The following is a 19796-nucleotide window of genomic DNA, read 5'->3' on the forward strand; positions in this document are numbered from 1 at the left end:
GGTCGGGCTTTCACCATGGTCTGAGCACCATGTGGAGAACACAGACCATTTGGAGGCATAGAGGCGTCGTGTAGACGGAGCTCTAGCCTGTGAAATTGTGTCTAGCACATGCTAAGGGAGTCCCGCGGGCTCCCGTCGAGCGACCAAAGGTGCAGAGACCACTTCTCTGGGTGTGGATGCCAAATCGTCCCGTCTGCCTGAGAAAGGAGGTCTCGTCTCAGGGGAACGGGCCATGGGGCTGCAGTCAGCATCTGCGACAGGTCGGCTATCCAGTGCTGATTTTCCCAGAATGGGGCTACAAGCAGAAGCCTGCATCTCTGGTCCCTGATCCGCCTGATTACTTGGGGAATCAGAGGAACCGGAGGAAAAGCATAAAGAAGACGGTTGGGCCAGTCCTGGGACAACACGTCCTCGATCTTGGAAAAATATATTGGGCAATGAGAGTTGTCTTTTGAGGCAAAGAGGTCTATTTCCGCTCTGCCAAAGACCTCCCATATCTTCTGAACCGTCTGCGGGTGGAGTCTCCACTCTTCTGAGGAGACTCCGCTTCTTGACAGCATATCCGCGCCCTTGTTCAGCTTGCCCGGAAGATGCACTGCTCTCAGGGACCCCAAATTGCTTTGGGTCCATTCCAGCAGTCGCGACGTTAGTCTGAAGAGACGCGTCGATGACAGCCCACCTTGGTGATTTATGTAAGAGACCACCGTCATGCTGTCCGATCTGACCAGCACGTGGTGGCTCTTTAGGTCTGACAGGAAGCTCTGGCAGGCTTGTTAAACTGCAATCATCTCGATGCAGTTGATGTGAAGCCTGCTCTCCTCTTTCGACCATTGGCCGAAAGCGGGTTTCCCTTCGCACAGCGCGCCCCAACCCTTGTTGGACGCGTCTGTGGAGATCACTTTCCTTCTGCAAACCATACCAAGTGGAGCACCCCGTTCCATCCATTGCATGTTCCTCCAAGGGGTCAGGGCTGAAATACAGTCCTGACTCACCTTGATATTCAAGCGTCCGTAACGCCATGCATGAGGTGGAACACGCGGTTTCAGCCAATATTGGAGGGGGCGCATACGTAGCAGCCCGAGCTCCAGCACCGGTGATGCCGCCGCCATAAGACCCAGCAGCTTCTGGAATGTCTTTAGGGGTCGAGAAGCACCTATTTTGAAAGAGGCCGCAAGTCGCTGTAGAGCCGCAAGCACGCTCCTTCACCATTGTTGCCCTCATCGTCACTGAGTCTAACACTGTTCCCAGAAACGATATCTGCCGGCTGGGGGACAGTGAGCTCTTGACAAAATTCACCCTGAGCCCCAGGCATTCCAGATGGCTGAGGAGCACAGTTCTGTAACCCAATGCCTCCCCCTCTGACTGAGCTAGAACTGGCCAGTCGTCGAGGTAATTGAGAATGCGGATGCCCTTCTGTCTGAGAGGGGAGAGAGCCGCATCCATGCACTTTGTGAACGTGCGAGGCGCCAGAGACAGCCCAAAGGGGAGGACCTTGTATTGGTAAGCCACGCCCTCGAAGGCAAATCTCAAGAATGGCCTGTGACGGGGGGCTATCTGGATGTGAAAGTAAGCGTCTTTCAGATCCAGCGAAAAGAACCAATCCCCTGAGCGTATTTGCGAGAGGATTGGTTTCAATGTGATCATTCTGAAGCCTTGTCTCATGAGGGCACGGTTCAGATGTCTTAAATCGAGGATGGGGCGCAGCCCGTCATCCTTCTTGGGAACTATGAAGTAACGGCTGTAAAACCCTGAGTCGCGGTGTGCTGGGGGAACGATTTCTATAGCTCCCTTCACCAGCAGATTTTTCCACTTCGGCACGAAGAACGTGAGCGCACTCGTTGTGCACCGAAGTGGTGACTGCCCCGCGAAAGCGTGGTGGCCGTCGTGCGAACTGAAGGGAATAGCCATGTTTTATTACTCCCATGACCCAATCTGATACCCCGGGAATGGCTTGCCATTGTGAGGCCCGGATGGACAGAGGTTGTATTAACTCGAGTGATTGACCGCCGTGGGGGGACATAGCACTCGTGAGTGTTGTGTGAGGAAAACTGCTCTTTTTGTGAAGGAGTGTGTTTTTTATTTTTTGCACTATAACAGCGCTTTGCTGTCTGGGCGCTAACAAAGGCCCATTGTTTGCAGCAGGAACAACTTCGTCGACATCTGGAGATGGACGGTAGAACACACAGTTTGGGGGGTGGTCCGGCTGTGGCGAGACTTAGCCCCCTTCTCTTTCTTTCCTGTCGATCAGGATGACGGCGGCGGCGCAGGGTCCAGCACTATCTTGGGCCGGGGTCCCATGCGCTTAGGAAACTGATACCGTCTGGTGGCCGAGCGAGAACGGTGTCGAGGCTCGGGTTTCACCGGCTGCAGAACGGAGCAGTTCACTGACGAGGGGTTTGCTGGCGCCCCGGCAGAAACCATTCATCCAGACGGCTACGGGCTGGTTCCTCTGGAGGAGACCAATCCAGACCCAGCTCATCCACTGCCCTGGAGAGAACGCGGATAAGCTCGGGGTCCATCCCGAGTTTCGAACGGTTTGGTTCAGATGACATCGAGGGGGCGGGGTCCGGCGAGCCCGACAGCTCCTCAGCATCTGAAGAGGCTAGAGACATGCTATCCTCTAGCAGTTCCTCCTCAGTCCCTCCAAACAAAACCAGATCACTCGCGGCAGCAGAGGGACACTGGTCTTGCTGTACAAAGAGGACTGGGGAATCCCCTCTGAGTGGAGAAAAGGAGGCACGCGGGGGCTGAGCCGGTGTGAGCTCGCTTTCATCCTACTGCTTTAATCCTCTGCCCCGCCTTTTCTTCCTCGCCGGCTCGCGGGAGGAAGAAAAAGGGAGGGCGCGAGGAGCGAGATCGCTCCCTGAAAAGAAAGCTATTCGCGAGCGCAGAGAGGCGATATTCATGTTCTCGCAATGAGAACATGAATTCCCCGCGAGTGCTGTGTCAGCGTGGGGTTTCCCCAAGCACGCGACACACTTGCTGTGCCCGTCATCAGCGTGCAGAGTGGCTCTGCACGAGCTGCAATGACGAGACGGCATTTGCAACAACGCCATAGAAAAAGGCTCTTTTAGAGAAATTTGCTCTTTCAATATATCTCACCGGATGGCCGCAGGGAAGCGACGTATCTGCGGTGGGGACCGGCAGTCGCGTTCCAGTGTGAGGCGTATCAACGGCGAGCAGTTCAGCGGAGATCAGCGAAGCGATGTGACGTCGTCGCTGAAGGAGAAATAATCTGAATTCCTGTGGCGAAGCGGCCAATATATAGCCAGATTCCCCGCCCATTTCGGCGGGCTTTGGCGGGCTTCGCTGCCATAGGTTCGTGCAGCACCGCTGCCAAGCCATTGGTTTGTTTTAATAGCACTGCACGATCCAATGGCTGTGCAGTTTTCACTGCGTGATTGAATAAGGCTTCAGATCAGGAGAAAAAAGGTGTTTTTCCCATATGCGTCTTCGACGCAGTACGAGTGAAGTATTGAAAGGGAACTGGTAGTAAAACAGCAAATCAGGCTATTAACATAATATATTGACTTATTTTGGTAAATCTGAACACCATAAAACTTGCTCATAGTGGCAAAACAACTTGTCTACGATTATATTTACTTTTTATTTATACATTTATATAACTGTATAACAATACAGTTATAAGAAATGTGGAATTTCAGTGGAAGTTATATTGTTATAAAATTTTACTATTATAAAGAAACTTATGATTCAAAACCACAAAACAAGGATACTGGTCTCAGAATTCCCTTTAGAGTTATTACTACTACTATATTTTTACCTTCACAAAGTTTGGAGCACTGTGAAGTTAACTTTGTGCGCTTTGAGGGGTTCACCTCCAACTCTGCCAACTTCTCTGTGATTTTCTTTTTTTGTCCCTTGGCCTTCCGTAGATAAGCCACAACAGTGTTTGCTGAGTAACTCTCTGGAGGAGAGCACCTCCTCTGTAGTTCATCTGATGTGACCAGGTATCTGAAATATCAATGTGTTATGTACATTATAAAAATCCTTGAAAAGGCAGAGGTGCTTTATCTTTAAAAAAAAAATCTTTAGAGTATACAAAAGAAAGAAGGATCTGAACCATGGCAATAAGATAATTAACTTGATTTTAAAAATAACTGATATACAGCATAATTTGCTATAATTAATAACCCATTTACATATACAGTCTGGTCATATAATTAGAATATCATCAAAAAGTTGATTTATTTCATTAATTTAATTCAAAATGTGAAACTTGTATATTATATTCATTCATTACACACAGACTTATATATTTCAAATGTTTATTTCTTTTCATTTTGATGATTATAACTGATAAGTAAGGAAAATCCCAAATTCAGTATCTCAGAAAATTTGAATTTAACTTAAGACCAATACAAAGAAAGGATTTTTAGAAATCTTGGCCATCTGAAAAGTATGAACATAAAAAGGATGAACATGTACAGCACTCAATACTTAGTTGTGTCTCTATTGTCTGAATTACTGCATCGATGCGGCGTGGCATGGAGTCGATCAGTCTGTGGCACTGCTCAGGTGTTATGAGAGACCAGGTTGCTCTGATAGTGTCCTTCACCTCTTCTGCATTCTTGGGTCTGGCATATCACATCTTCCTCTTCCCAAAACCTCATAGATATTCTATGGGGTTAAGGTCAGGTGAGTTTGCTGGCCAATTAAGGACAGGGATACCATGGTCCTTAAACCAGGTACTGGTAGCTTTGGCACATTTGAAATATATCAGTATGTGTGTAATGAATGAATATAATATAAGTTTCACTTTTTTAATGAAATTAGTGAAATAAATCGACTTTTTGATGATTATATGACCAGGACCTGTATATATATATATTAGGGGTGTGACGAGACGGGTATCTCACGAGACAAAATGAGACTCAAGATTGAGTTCATGAGATGAGACGAGACAAGATTTTTAAACACTATTTTTTTATTAAGAAATCCTCAATGGCGAAATACATGACTAGAAAACATATTCTGCAGGTGTATTTGAAATGTTTTAACTAATCATCTTGTAATGAATGTCATTTCTTTTTTACTTTCTGATTATGAATTATCATATGCAGTAAAAAGCAACAATACTCAAGCACTGTAAAAGGTTTTGTCACAAACTCAACTCACTGACTTCTCTTCTGTATGATTTCAGTCTCTTCAGACCTTACTGTACATGATTTATGAGCTTCTACAACCTTTGACCTCCTAACTGAACTCCTTTCCACAAACTGATCATAGAAATAAAAACAATATAAATAAAAATGGTAACACATAAGGTCTCATTTATTAACATTAATGTATTAACCAACATCAACTAACAATGAGCAATATATTTGCTACAGTATTTATTAAAGGTGCCAAAGAGGATGTTTTGTTTTATACATTTTTGCAATATTACTTGAAACTGTCTTTACTAACTGATAAAAGACTATTTATTAGGTGCACTGAAAGGAATAATTTTAATATACATCATCTGTGCACGAGGTAGGGTCTTAAAAACATCAGCCAATCGTTTATGCGATCATCGCGTAAATGATTTGCCCTCTGTCTCAGTAGCCCCTCACTGCAGAACACAAGATCCAGGGGGTGGTTGGATCCCCATCTAGGGGGTGGAGATTGGTAGGCTTAAGGGTGGCGGTGGGTGGGTTTAGGGATCAGGGGGTGGAGACGGGTAGGTTTAGGTATATGTAATGCCGCGTTTCCACCGAAATTACCCGGAACATTTGTACCAGGAACTTTTTTTCCCAGGAACTTTTTTCCCCCCAGACCTGTTGCTTTCTGCGTTTCCACCGCGGTGTAAAGTACCGGGTAGATTAGGCAAATAGACTGGTGACGTAGGTCTGCGCGCGTTTCTCAATACAAAGTACCGCTGATAAAAAAATAAAAAAAAAGTACGCTGATTTTGGACGTGCATCCTCGTTAGTTGGTTCAGACTTTGTGCATTCGTCTCGGGAGTGTGATGTCCGCGACGCCGCAAGTCCGGTAAATCTATAAACAGCAGCGTACTTGATAACTTCTGCTCGTCATGGCTACTGCAATTTTCCTTACTGTATATTTACAATAAAACGAAATATGATATCAAATACCACTGCCTCCTTTCGTTTTCATTTAAGCATAATAACAGCTGCAGAAATGTACTTAGTTCAGGGAAATGTGTATATGCAGCCATTACAATGAAACGAAATATTATATAAATTTGCCTTTTTTATTTTCATTTTAAAATATAGATAAATTGAATACAGACCAAAGAAAACCTGTTAGATTTACCCCGCAGCTGAATTATATGTTATGTTTAACCACTAAAGACACATCAGAGCCAGCGGCACATATCAGAAGGTCTATCCCAGGAGAGGCTGCTCTCTGCGGATACATGAGGACAGATCTCCTGCTGATCGCCTGGAGCTCACCGTCTACGAGATCGGCGAAACACATTTTTTAAATAGGCGCTGTCTTTATAAATAAACCATAGATTTGAGTTTTAAACAACTACTTCTCGCCTGAAATACTTTTAAAATTACATTTCATGACACAATAACAGTAATATTTGAAAATTATCCGAATAAATGGTGGTTGAACTCAACCAATGCTGCGTGAACTCAGATTGCTTTGGCTACTGCAATTTTCCCCTCAGTATATTTACAATAAAATGAAATAGGATATAAAATACCACTGCCTCCTTTCATTTTCATTTAAACATAATAACAGCTGCAGAAATGTACTTAGTTCAGGGATAAGTGTAATGTTATATACAGCCATTACAATGAAAGAAATATTATATAGACTTGCCTTTTTATTTTCATTTTAACATATAGATAAATTGAATACAGACCAAAGAAAACCTGTTAGATTTACCCCGCAGCTGAATTATATTTTATGTTTAACCACTAAAGACACATCAGAGCCAGCGGCACAGAAGGTCTATCCCAGGAGAGGCTGCTCTCTGCGGATACATGAGGACTGAGCTCCCGCTGATCGAGTGGAGCTCACCGTCTACGAGATCGGCGAAACACATTTTTAAATAGGCGCTGTCTTTATAAATAAACAACAGATTTGAGTTTCAAACAACTACATTCTTGCCTGAAATACTTTTAAAATTACATTTCATGACACAACAACAGTAATATTTTCAAAATGTTGATCCGAATAAATGGTGGGGCGAACTCAACCAATGCTGCGTGAACTCAACCAATCAACATGTTTAGCGCCACAGTCCCGCCCCCGAAAGTTCCGGAACTTTAAAAAAGTACCACCTCGCCAGCAGGGACTTTCTGGGGGGCATTTTTTTACCCGGAACTTTTATTTAGTTCCTGGTTCCTGCGGTGGAAACACACCAAGTACCGGACCAAGTCCCTAGTTCCTGGGTAAAGTTCCTGCGGTGGAAACGCGGCTTAAGAAGGGAGGATTTGGATCTGGATCCAACCACGCCCCCTGGATCTTGTGTTCTGCAGTGAGGACCATCTCCTCTGTCTTGTCAATCACTGCCGTGACGTTCCTTGTGAGAGACGTGCGCGGCTGCGCGCTCCAGTAACACTGCACACTCCACAGGCACTGCATACAAATCTAATCATTTAGGCTTATTTGAAAACTGCATGATATGTGTGCTGGAGTAGGATTAGAACTAAACTCTGCAGGAACTGAATGAATCTTCTCCTTTGTGTGACTCACCAGGTGATCAGAGTTTAATGGTCTTTCTTCAGATTGAGAGTTCAGATGTGATTTCAGATGAAAGCCTGAGCCGCTTCTTCCCAGTGTGAACTCTCATGTGAATCTTCAGCCTTCATTTACATCTCAATCTTTTTTTGAGGGAAAGTGACAGACTTTTTTGATCCTGTTTCTTTTATCTTTCTTGTTCACGTCATCAGGTCTGAAAGAAACATTAAATCAAGTGAGATTTCAAATGAGAGACAAATGTGAAATGAAAAGTGATGAAAACCCCAACGTTTCTCCATGGATCATTTTTTTACTCACCTGTGTAAATGTGACAGATTTTTTGTGCCGAACATTCGTGTTGGGTGTGAAAATATCCTAAATTACACAGAAGAGAATCTGTTTTTCAGCTTAACGTGATGTAACGGAAACAGGTAAATTTAGCTCAAAGGGAATCATTTAATAATTTAAAGGGAATTTGAACAGAATCACTGTTTCACGGCTGATCACTTAGACGCCCTGCGATTCACTGAACAAGCCGTTTAACATCAAATCTGAGCTGGATATTAATATCCAAACTATAGTGAAAACACTATCAATTAGCACAGTAACAGGATCGGCAGTTTAAGACATTAACTTGTGAGCACAAAACACAAGATACTTCTCTTTTAAATATGAATAAGGCTTTATTAGATAAATCTAAGACATATAAACTAAACACATAAGTTTACAGCAATACGTTAAATTGCATAGACATGAACAACCATCAATCACTTAATTAACGCTCGCATTGAGTTCCTCAATGGGGTTAAAATTATATTAGATACACCAGCACAAATGTCTGAGGATACACTGCCTTGGTTTCCTGTGAAGGGGAGCCCCGTTGAAAGGGAATCTAAGGATTCCGTCCGTTAAAGTTAACTTTTTCAAATAATTATCGCGGTCCCGGACAGTGAGTGACCTTAAATATTCAGATAAAGCAGATATATTCAGATTTTCTCCAGCCATTGTTAAAAAAACAAGCTAAGAAAACTCGCTAGCTACCGTTTGTTCAAGTGTTGAGGGGAATATTTCTGCCTCCAGCTAAGCCCCGCCCACACAAATACGTCACATCGTTTACCAACTGTAGAAGGGTCTATTACGAACAACAATTTTGAAAGCTGTTGTGTGAACAAGTTGGTTGGTTGGTTATCTTCCTTGGGACTTGTGGCACAGAATGTTTTATGACTTCCTGAGGAATTCGGCTCGTGTTCCAAACACCGCTTTGATAGACTCTTTCATTTGTCTGGTTCGACTCATTTCAGTTACAGTGATCTCAGACTGCGCTGATCTGGTTTCTCCGCTGCATGGATCTTCTTGTGTATCTTCAGGTGATTTTTAAAAGCAAAACTCTTCCCGCACTGATCACATGTGTGTGGTTTCTCTCTGCTGTGGATCGTCTCGTGTTTTCTCAGACTTGCTGACTGACTGAATCTCTTGTCACAGTGTGAACACTTGTAAGGTTTCTCTCCAGTGTGAATCCTCTGGTGCAGTTTTAAACAGTTTGCTGAAATAAAAGTCTTCTTACACTCAAAGCACATGTAAGATTTTTCACCGGTATGTATTTTCTGATGTCCTTTTAAACTTTGCAGAAGTGAAAAACTCTTTCCACAATCAGAACATGAATGTGGCTTCTCCTTCGTATGAACTGTCAGGTGATTCTTCAGGTGTGATCCAGAAACAAATCTTTTGCCGCACTCATCACAAGCATACGGCTTCTCTCCGGTGTGGATCCTCGTGTGAACAGTAAGTTCATGTTTGTATGTAAATCTCTTTTCACACTGATCACACATGTATGGTTTCTCTCCGGTGTGGATTTTCATGTGTCCCTTAAGATGTGCTCTCTGTGTGAAGCTCTTCCCGCACAGATCACACGTGAACGGCTTCTCTCCGGTGTGAATCCTCATGTGTCTCTTGAGTCTCCCTGTATCTGTGAAGCTCTTCCCGCACAGATCACATGTGAACGGTTTCTCTCCGGTGTGGATCCTCATGTGAACATCAAGATGTTGTTTGGTTGTGAAACTCTTTCCACACTGAGAGCAGGTCAAAGATTTCTTGACTCTTCTTTTCTTTAAAAATGTCTTTTTAGTCCTTGAGCGACTCAAGGGTTTTTCTCCAGGGTTCTCGTGATGTTTCTCCTCTGCTTCACTCAGTTCTTCACTCTCCTCGCTTTCTTCCATCAGATCTGAAATGAAAAAAATTTTTATAAATGAATTTTACATCCCTGAAACTTTCCATAAACGAGTTACACTGATCTTTAAATAATTATTTTTAAAGCATTATATACGCACAAATCCTATGTTTCTGTAGTGAGAACTACTAAATATATTTGATCAATAACAAAAATTATCTAATGTAATATAAACATTAACCATAAACAATAGTGCCATAATGTTGATGCCAACTTTTAGATTGATATTTTACTATGAAGTATGCCACCTCGTGCTTGCTATTATTTTTGTAATTTTAAATAACTCTCTTTTGTGATCTGATGTGGTTTCTTACTGCAGAGTGAGGTTGAAAACTACAGTCTACTGTAATAAAGGCTATATCGATAAGCACTGCATTATACATATACTTTATTATCATGAAAACACCAGAGGTGGCTTGAAGACAGACAAGGTAAATATTGTCACAGTCATGTTTTTTTCTTTTCTTTTTTCTTTTTAAAGTGAATGCATAAGAGGCCCATATTTCATATTAAAAGCATGAACTCTGTTTTATATTTTGCAGACCTCCTGACAAAAATAAGCAATTACTGTCACAGATTTTTAGCATAAAATAATATTTTGAATCTTCAGAGCTTTCTAATGCTTTATAGTCATAGTGAGCAGGATCATCATTCTCCAGAAGGAGGCATGACAGAACATCTGGAGTTTGCATTGACTGGGATTTCACACTTCTTTGAGGAACAGGAGGTCATTTAGATGGAGACCGTGGGAAAAACACACCATCTGCAGCAGACAAAGCATCTCTAAACTCTCTCACTTCTATTAGATTCCTGGTCTGTTTCTTTGGACACAAGTCACACTTTTCTAATGATCCCAAACCTGACTGAATTCACCTGCATTGACAGAAGATTATATTTCATCTGATCTTTTTACAACATGAAGGAAGGACAAGAAAATTTCAATCCGTTCTCAATCTCTCTCAGTTTACACAAACTGTACAGTGTTGATCTCATTCATCAAAGTTACTGTAAGAAGAATCATCTCTATAACTATGAAAAACAGCTTTAATTCAGGAGAAATATATCTTTATCTATAGACTAGATAGGCATTACTTGATACATTCTGGTGTTTACCAAATGTTCAACATCTTGGTAACATTAAAAATAAAAAAAATAGTAAACCAGATATAAATTAATGTAAAATAAAAATAAAATAATAGTTGACCCGATGTTGGCAATCGATATGAACATTTCTCAAACCTCCCTTTACTGACCACTTGATGAAAGCCATTTTTGAACCCATTTCACAGAAGATCTGAATCTGAAGAAGTGCTTGAAGAATAAACCTGACCTGTTAGTTCTTCAGTGTCTTCAGTGAGTTTGGTTCTGCAGGGTTCTGGATCTCTCATCTTCTCTCTGTCCTCTTTAAGAAACTCAGTCCTTGCAGATTTCAGCTCTTCCTGATGATCTGATGCTGTTGGAAACTGATGGGAATATTCCAGCATTTATTGGGGAACTGCTGGGGGCGGAGCTTCCCTGAGGATGTGAACGGTGTGGGAGGAGCTTCACTGATGATGTAATTGCAGTGGGAGGAACTGATCTACCAAAATCAAATATATAACAGTTACTGAATTTGTTGTTATGCCAACTGATAACAGAATATAAATATTGTAATGAAATTCTTCCAAAATATAAATAATGGTGAGAAAAACTCACAGTGGAAACATCCAAAGTCTCTTTAAGACAAGTCATGTCACTCTGCGGCCATCTTTGAAATGCTCTCGGGCATCCAAGTGCAGCTCCTATCTCTTTGAATGGGGAAACTTCAAATGCTACAAAACTCTTCACTAGGGTTGTTAGATGAAACGGTTCAAAAACGTCTGGGACGCGAAGACACCTTTTCCCGCCTTTGACCACAAGATATCATTAGTGTGCAACGTGCTGAAAATATACAGTTGAGAGGAAAGCCTCGTGCTTCGTAAAGCTTCATTTCACCATCACTAGGAAAACAGTTGAAGGCATAAACTCCGAAATAAATCTACAGAGCTGTAACCAAACAGTCTCAGTCTGTTGAAAACAATGAAATGAGCTTTGAGTAGCAATTTACAAGAGATCTGGAGACATCAGCATAATTAACGAGGTGAGAACGGGAGCTATTGACATGAAATAAAGAGTCTTTTCAGCAGCTCTGGTCATATTGATGAGCCTCAGATCAACAAGACATTCAGATCATCAGCAGATCATCACTTTATTCTGAGTGTGTTGTTACAAACACATTATGTGAGTCAGGATGTATGATAAAAGCCTATAAAACATTCTCTGTTGAAAGACAATGTGGTTATTTCTCACAATAGTGCATAGATATTACAAAAACAAACACAAATGGCACTCATCTTCATCAACCACTACAGGTAAATAACTAGGCTACACTCTCAGAAAAAAGGTACAATTCTGTACCAAAGAAGGTACAAACCCTTGTCACTGGGGCAGTACCTTTCAAGGGTACAGAACTGTACCTTTCCAATATGCACCTTAAAGGACTTGATTTGTATCATGGGGAACCAAAATGTACCTTTTCTTTTTCAAAACGTGTTGGTACAATATTGTACTTTCATCAAAGATACACATCTTGTCCTTTAAGGCAGCACCCCAGAGACAAGCCCAACTGTACCTTAACTGTGACAAATATGTTCCTCCAAGAACTATTGAAGGCCATTTTTTCTGTTGAATAACATTCACATTTAACACCTGAACACAAAGATATTTTAACTAGTGTAAATGCATCTTTCCAGATTGCAGTAGAGCCTTAAATTAACAGAGTATCCCTGCATTTATTAAAATTTCAGATCAATTCTGAAGATCCTCTCCTCACTGAAGACTTGTGTCCAGTCAGACGTTCACAGTGTGATGTGTGTGTGTGTGTGTGTGCTGGTTCTTCCTGAACTAAATGAAGAGTCAGTATTAGAAAAGACAGAAGTAAAATGATTGCATTTATATTTCCACTGACTAGTTACAACTGGATCCTGAATATGTTTATCTTACTAGATTAGATTAGATTAGATTAGATTCAACTTTATTGTCACTGCACATGTAGGTACAAGGCAACGAAATGCAGTTAGCATCTAACCAGAAGTGCAATAAGCAGTAAGTACAGAATAAAGGTCTATAATATGTACAATAACTATACAGGTAAGTATTATGGACATAATTTACAGATATTAAATACTATAAGCACGATATACAGATAGGTGTACTATGAACATACTATACAGATGGGCTATGTAAAAGTGTATGTACACTATAGGCAGAACTATGAACATAATTTACAGTATTGCAATGGACAGTAAAGTGCATAGAAAGAAAATATTACAATGTGCAAATGGATTATACAGTGTTCCTGGATGAACAGACAGTAGTGCAAGTAATAACAAGTTACTGTTTTTTGCTTGTTGTGAATAAATAAATAAATCAGAGTGTTGAAGAGGGGGAGGAGTCTATGTGTGGTGTGGGGGGTGTTGAGGGGTGTCAGAGGGCAGAGTTCAGCAAGGAGACAGCTTTAGGGAAAAGCTGTTCCTGAATCTTGTGGTCCTTGTCCGGAGGCTCCTGAAACGCCTTCCGGAGGGGAGGAGGTTAAACAGTTCGTGGTCAGGGTGAGAGGAGTCCTTGAGAATGCTGCGAGCTCGACGTAGACAGCGTTTCCTCTGGATGTCCTCAAGAGCAGGAAGTGGTGTCCCTGTGATGCGCTGGGCAGTTTTCACCACCCTCTGCAGTGCCTTGCGGTCAGCCACTGAACAGTTCCCATACCAGACTGTGATGCAACTAGTCAGGATGCTCTCGATCGCACACCAGTAGAAGTTCACCAGGATGGATGAAGACAGCTGGTTCTTCTTCAGTGTCCTGAGGAAGAAAAGGCGCTGGTGAGCCTTCTTGACCAGGCTGGAGGTGTTTGTGGCCCAGGACAGTTCCTCCGAGATGGTGGTTCCCAGGAACTTGAAGCTGGAGAAACGTTCAACAGCCAGCCCGTTAATGTGGATGGGGTCATGCGTGCTTCCATTCTTACGTCCATTCCATTTATTACTTCCATTCATACATCTTACACAATGCAGGTTGATAGTTTCAGCTGAACTGAGAGTGCAGTGTGTCACCTCCTCAGTGAAATGAGAGAACATCCGACAGACGGACTGAGAGGAGATCCCTGAGTTTATACATGTTTACTTTCATAAATTATTAATAAATAATAATATATAAATAATACATTATTTTGTGATTTAGGCTAATTTTTTCCTTAAAGGTAAAAAAAAAACATTCTGTAAAAATATATCCTTGGTATTTCAACACTGACTGTGTAAGGCCATGTCAAATGTTAAAACCATAGTGAAATTAAGTTTGATGCACTTACACTCTATATAATTTCATAATTTGATTATGAGACTTTGGTCTGGATTTCATAGACGGGGTCACAAATATATCGCAAAATCTTTAAATTGCCATTTAATTCAATATGATAGTTAAAAATGTATAATGTTTAAAAAAAAAATTTTTTCTTAATGATGCTACAAAGCACACAAAAGCCAGCATAACCATACGGTGGAAGCCAGTATCTCTGACCAGATGAGTAAATACTTCAGTGACATTCAGGATCCGTGTAGTGACACAGCACTTGTCTTCTGGTCCAAAAACAAGGACAGATATCCCCAACTGCATGCACTTGCAGTGAAACTTTTGTCAGTCCCCGCTTCCTCTGCACCAGTAGAGAGAGTTTTTAGTTGGGGTGGACTGATCATGAGACCACATCGTGCTCGGTTGGGTAGCAGGATGGTCTCCTCACTTATTTTTTTTAAAAGTAATTATGCCCATCTCTAATCTTCACAACATTTAAAGTGCACATAATCCAAGACATTGTAAGGATATTAGCAGTCATTTAGTTAAGCTTCAAGGTTAAAAGTTATGTAAAAGCTGTTACAGTTGAACATTTACAGATATAGTGGTACAGTAATGTTACTTGTACTAGAAGTGTTATGTGGAATTACAGTATAGAGTGATACACTAATGTTCTGTGTACTAGAAAGGTTTGTGGACACACATAGTGGTACAACAATGTTTTGTAGACAAGAGCACTTAAGCTTAAGGTTAAAAGTTATGTAAAAATTGTTACAGTTGAACATACAGATATAGTGGTACACTAATGTTATGTGTACTAGAAAGGTTATATGGATGTGTATAGTGGTACAACGATGTTATGTGAAAATGAGCACTTAATATTGACAAGTAACACTTCATAATACTAATAAAATTACCTTTACACCACATACTATGTGGCCCTTTTACCCTTTATTGTTTCCACCAAACATTTGACATACTCTTGAAGATTTCTTTAGGTCTTGTCTCAGACCCAATCTCTCTGGACTCAATCTGGACTCGGACTCGAATGAGCTGGTCTCGACTACAACACTGCTAGTAACTGCATCATCAGAGAGAACAGCAGTAGCAGAATACAGCTCGAAGTACCTTCTTCATGTTCTCAATAATAATAATAATGATAATAATAATAATGATAATGATATAGGTCTAGCTACAGCTGATCAGCCTTCTAGCTAGTTTAACATGTTTTTGTTTTTACTTCCCCGACTGGACAAATAGACCTAGCCTGATTAACACATAAGTGACAAAAGAAATAAATAAATAACCAGTGAAGCATTGAACTGTGAGAATGAATCTTCTAATTTCATTAGCCTACATTCAGTGTAAGTGGAGACTGATAATGGAGAGTGTATTTCTGGTGTGAAGGTCGCGCTGTTGAGGCTCAGTTTGTCTCTTTGTGAGAGACTTAAAAACAAATGAGCAAAACAGCACACGTAAAGAAACACACTGAGGTAACATTCAAAATGTTTAGTTTATTCCTAACACGATATAGATAAGTAACATGCCATTACAAATGAGCTTTTTTCTGAATATTCTCACAATGCAAAAAACAAACAAACAAACAACAACAAAAAAACATTCAAAACACCTACAGAGTGCGCATTACCTGAAGTCAAGTGCGCGTGCACATTTACAGTGTGCTCTTTCACTGCATGATTCAGTTAAAATACATTCAATTATCACAAATTCAAGACATGGGGGCAGAAAATGTATATATTTATACCACTTCATATAGTTAATCATTTTTTTTACAGTAGTTCAGTGAACTAGCCTAGAAGTTAAGAGACCCATATTGCCTGTGTTTGCACTATTGTGACAACATAAACAATTCCAAACAAAGCCACAGTGACTGATCTATAATCGAGATCAGTGAACACAGGGCTGTTCTGCGTCTCTGAGCAACACCAAGGTGTTTCGTGTCTGAATGAATGAATCAACAGTGACTTGCTGCCACCTACTGCCGGTTTTAATGTTTACATTTGAAGTATCTTTTTATTATTTAAATCATTTCAAATATCTGTATTCAACGTTTTATTTATAATACATCAAAACATTATTTAGGCATTTGTAGAAATCTGCCTTTGTAAAGATAAATAAAAATGTGCAGATTTGAGTAAAACTGGATATAACATGAAAATATTGCTTCAGAATATATTGTTACTGTAAATATGAAGATTGTTCTGCTATAAAGATGAAGATTGATATTTTGTTGAAGAACAAATTTAGTTTAAAAAAATAAACAATTTATGTTCTATTATATGTGTTTTTTGCATGTTGTATATACAGTATATATATATATATATATATATATATACACACTGCCCGTCCAAAAAAAAAAGTAACCACCTGGATGTAACTAAGCAAATATTAAAGATCCTCCCATTGGATAATTACTGCATGGATGATTATATCATGTGTCCAAAGAATGAGGTCAGCTGACTACCTGAATATACTGAATGACCAGGTTATTCCATCAATTCATTTTTTCTTCCCTGATGGCACGGGCATATTCCCAGATGACAACGCCAGGATTCATCAAGCTCAAATTGTCATTTTCACACATGGATTGGCCACCACAGAGTCCAGAGTCAGACCTTTACCCCAATGAGAATCTGTGGGATGTGCTGGAGAAGACTTTGTGTCTCTCCCATCATAATAATGATTTCAAAGCATAATATTACTTTTAATTTTAAATAAACATTTGGTAGAATAGTGTGGTTCTTGTTTAAATTTCAACCTAAAGAATAATTTATATTAGATGTATTGTGCTTCTAATGCTTGATTCTTAAAAGTCATTTTTCAAAACTCTTCACACAGTTCTCCTAACCAAATTTCTGTTTGGCACAGCAGTTAATTTCACATTAAAAAATGCACTAAAACTACCAAAACATTTCATACATGTCTCAAATCAACTCATTCATCCATAACACTAGCAAAGTCTTTCAACCAACAAACATGCTTTGTCACTCATAAAACACTGGCCTAAAAACAGGCAGCATTAAACAATGTTTGCTTTTGTAAAATTTCTTTACAAAACAAGAATGACACTATTGCTTATAATTCACTGCAGCATATGTTACATAGTTCATGTTTGCATTACAATATACAATTATAATAAAAAGTTTTCCCCTTTTGTACAGATGGAAATGAAATTGTAACACTTGTGTAGATTTTCAGCAATCAATTTGCTTTGATTGTATTTTTTTTTTTTTTTGTTTTTTAAATTCAGAATATATTTCAATATGGTATTATTATAGTACTGTTTTATAAAGAAGCTTCAAATAGGCCTTATCCTGTGGCTCTCTCTAGTGGACAACATTAATATCACATCTTTTAGCCTCAGGTTTTATCACATAGGCTTTGATAATAAAATAAACTGCATAAATAACTAAACTATGTGTTTATTTTTTTATTTTTCTGTGAGCACTGTTTATAATTCACTTACCAAGGAATATCACCTAAAAATCAAAAGCAAATCATGCAGCCCCATTCAGCGACTAACATGGAGCTTTTCTCCAAATATATTCACAGTAACCATTTAAATAAAATATAATAATATAATGTAAATCAGACATCATACAGCTGCTCATTACTGGAGCAGATTTGTTGGCTACTCTACACATTCATATTGATAGCCTAATTAATTGATAAATTATTAATAAATGTTTATACACCTATTTGAACATGTTTTGTTACTGGTCTACCGCAGTTTGACACATTTTGGTCTAATGTTATTGTTGTTATCTAATATTCATGTGTGGATATCTACTGAAGCCTTATGATCAGTCGTAGGGAGACTGCTGTGTGATTCAGGTTCTGTTATCATGATCATTACCACCTTAAAGGGACAATAAAGTAACTTTTTAGGTATTTTATTATCTAAAATCAATATTTTTATTCATAAATATGCCCTCAATGGTGTACAAATACCTATGCCAATGTTTAAACTAATCCTCGTAAATGAAGAATTTATTATCTTTATATACATGGGACGGGTAGGTCGACGGAGGCTTCCATGTAGTTCCGGCATCTTGCAAAACTATAATAGCAGAGAGGGACAAAAAGTACTAAGCCAACGCGTTTCCACAACGCGTTTTCGGTCAGAGCCAGAAACGCAGGTGCAGAGCAGTGAGAGGCGCTTGAAACTGCACCGGCAAGTTTAAAAGTCTGGATTGCATTCTTATTATGGACCATACATATGCCGCGCCACAGGAGAAGAAAACATCGTCACCAAAACAGTCAAAGATAGAACGTAAAAGGAAACGTGACCGTAGATTACAGAAAACAAGAGTTAATGTCGGGGAAGCTTTTTCTAGGTGGAAAGAGCTAATGCTGCATAAAGATTTCAAAAGAGACGCTGAAGTGGCCAGTTTTCTTCTCGACAGGTAAGTCAGTGTTACAATCTATATTACAATATTTTTTTTTATATCTAACAATGCACATTATTCAGAAAATATAACGAATAAAGAAGACATAACTACTAATTACAATATTTCATGTTTTCCACAGTCAGTAATTCATACTGTAACATTTGTTTGTTAGTTGTCATGTTGCAGTTTGTTTGAAATAACACACCTGTTCACCTGAAGGAAAACTCGACGAAGTGCTATTAGAAGACATCCCGTCAAAGCTTTTTGGTACATATCGCCTACCGTAGATGCAACGCGCATTTGAAAAAGCGAGGCGCTGGAGAGCAAAATTAGTTTGAATGCAAAATACAATTTCACCACTAGATGGGAGTAATTCCTACTTAGTGTCCCTTTAAAGCCTTCCTTGGGGCAAAATAGGAAAAAGGCAAATGATTATTAATGTACTTACACATATGTTTATCCACATTTATCCTGTGTGCTGTTTGAAACTCATAGCAATCGTTCTTCATGAAGCCTGATGGTGTGAATAAAACATCAACCTGACCAGAGCAAACTCTTTGAAATATGATTCTGGATATCTAATCTGTTCATGTACAGCAATCTCATTCAATGTCAGTCATGGGTGCGGTGAAATATAAAGCTCCAGTTAGAAAATTAAAACACAGAAAGCTCAAAAGGCAAATGGCTTTCATTCCAGTAAAAGTGAAAAAAAATTAGACAGATTTTTCTCTCTACTGATTTTAAAGTGAGCAAAAGCATCTCAAGAGAAGAAAAAAAGCAAAGTGGCCAGATTCAAAGGGACATGAAAATATATTGTGTATTTTTGCATGGAAGAGCAGAAGTGGAAGAGAAACGTCTCGGTTACATATGGTAACCCTCGTTCCCTGAAGGAGGGAACGGAGACGCCACATCGGTAACCGACGAATATGGGATATTGCTTCGATAGACCAATCTACTTTGAGTGTAAACTAAACGAGCCAATGCACATTGGCATGCAATTATTGCATCCAGCTGCCGCTGATCACTGCGTGAGTATAAGAGGGCAGCAGGTGCAATGCATACCAGTTTTTTATTAAAACCCTCTTGAGAAGGCAGAAGTCTGCCGGGGGAAACATGGGCTCTAAGGCTATGCACGT

The 19796-nt window shown here is 40.1% G+C and overlaps 1 protein-coding gene across 1 annotated transcript; it reads right to left on the minus strand.

Moving 5' to 3' along the window:
- Positions 1-8444: 8444 nt before the first annotated feature.
- Positions 8445-11453, minus strand: LOC113071102 (zinc finger protein 239-like). Its single transcript, XM_026244469.1, has 2 exons — positions 11220-11453; positions 8445-9883 (listed from the first exon to the last, which is right to left on the minus strand). Exons 1-2 carry the CDS (start codon positions 11371-11373, stop codon positions 8964-8966), a joined length of 1074 nt encoding a protein of 357 aa, XP_026100254.1. The 5' UTR covers positions 11374-11453; the 3' UTR covers positions 8445-8963.
- Positions 11454-19796: the final 8343 nt, after the last annotated feature.

Source organism: Carassius auratus, unplaced genomic scaffold (assembly GCF_003368295.1).
Source record: "Carassius auratus strain Wakin unplaced genomic scaffold, ASM336829v1 scaf_tig00005954, whole genome shotgun sequence".
Taxonomy (NCBI): domain Eukaryota; kingdom Metazoa; phylum Chordata; class Actinopteri; order Cypriniformes; family Cyprinidae; genus Carassius; species Carassius auratus.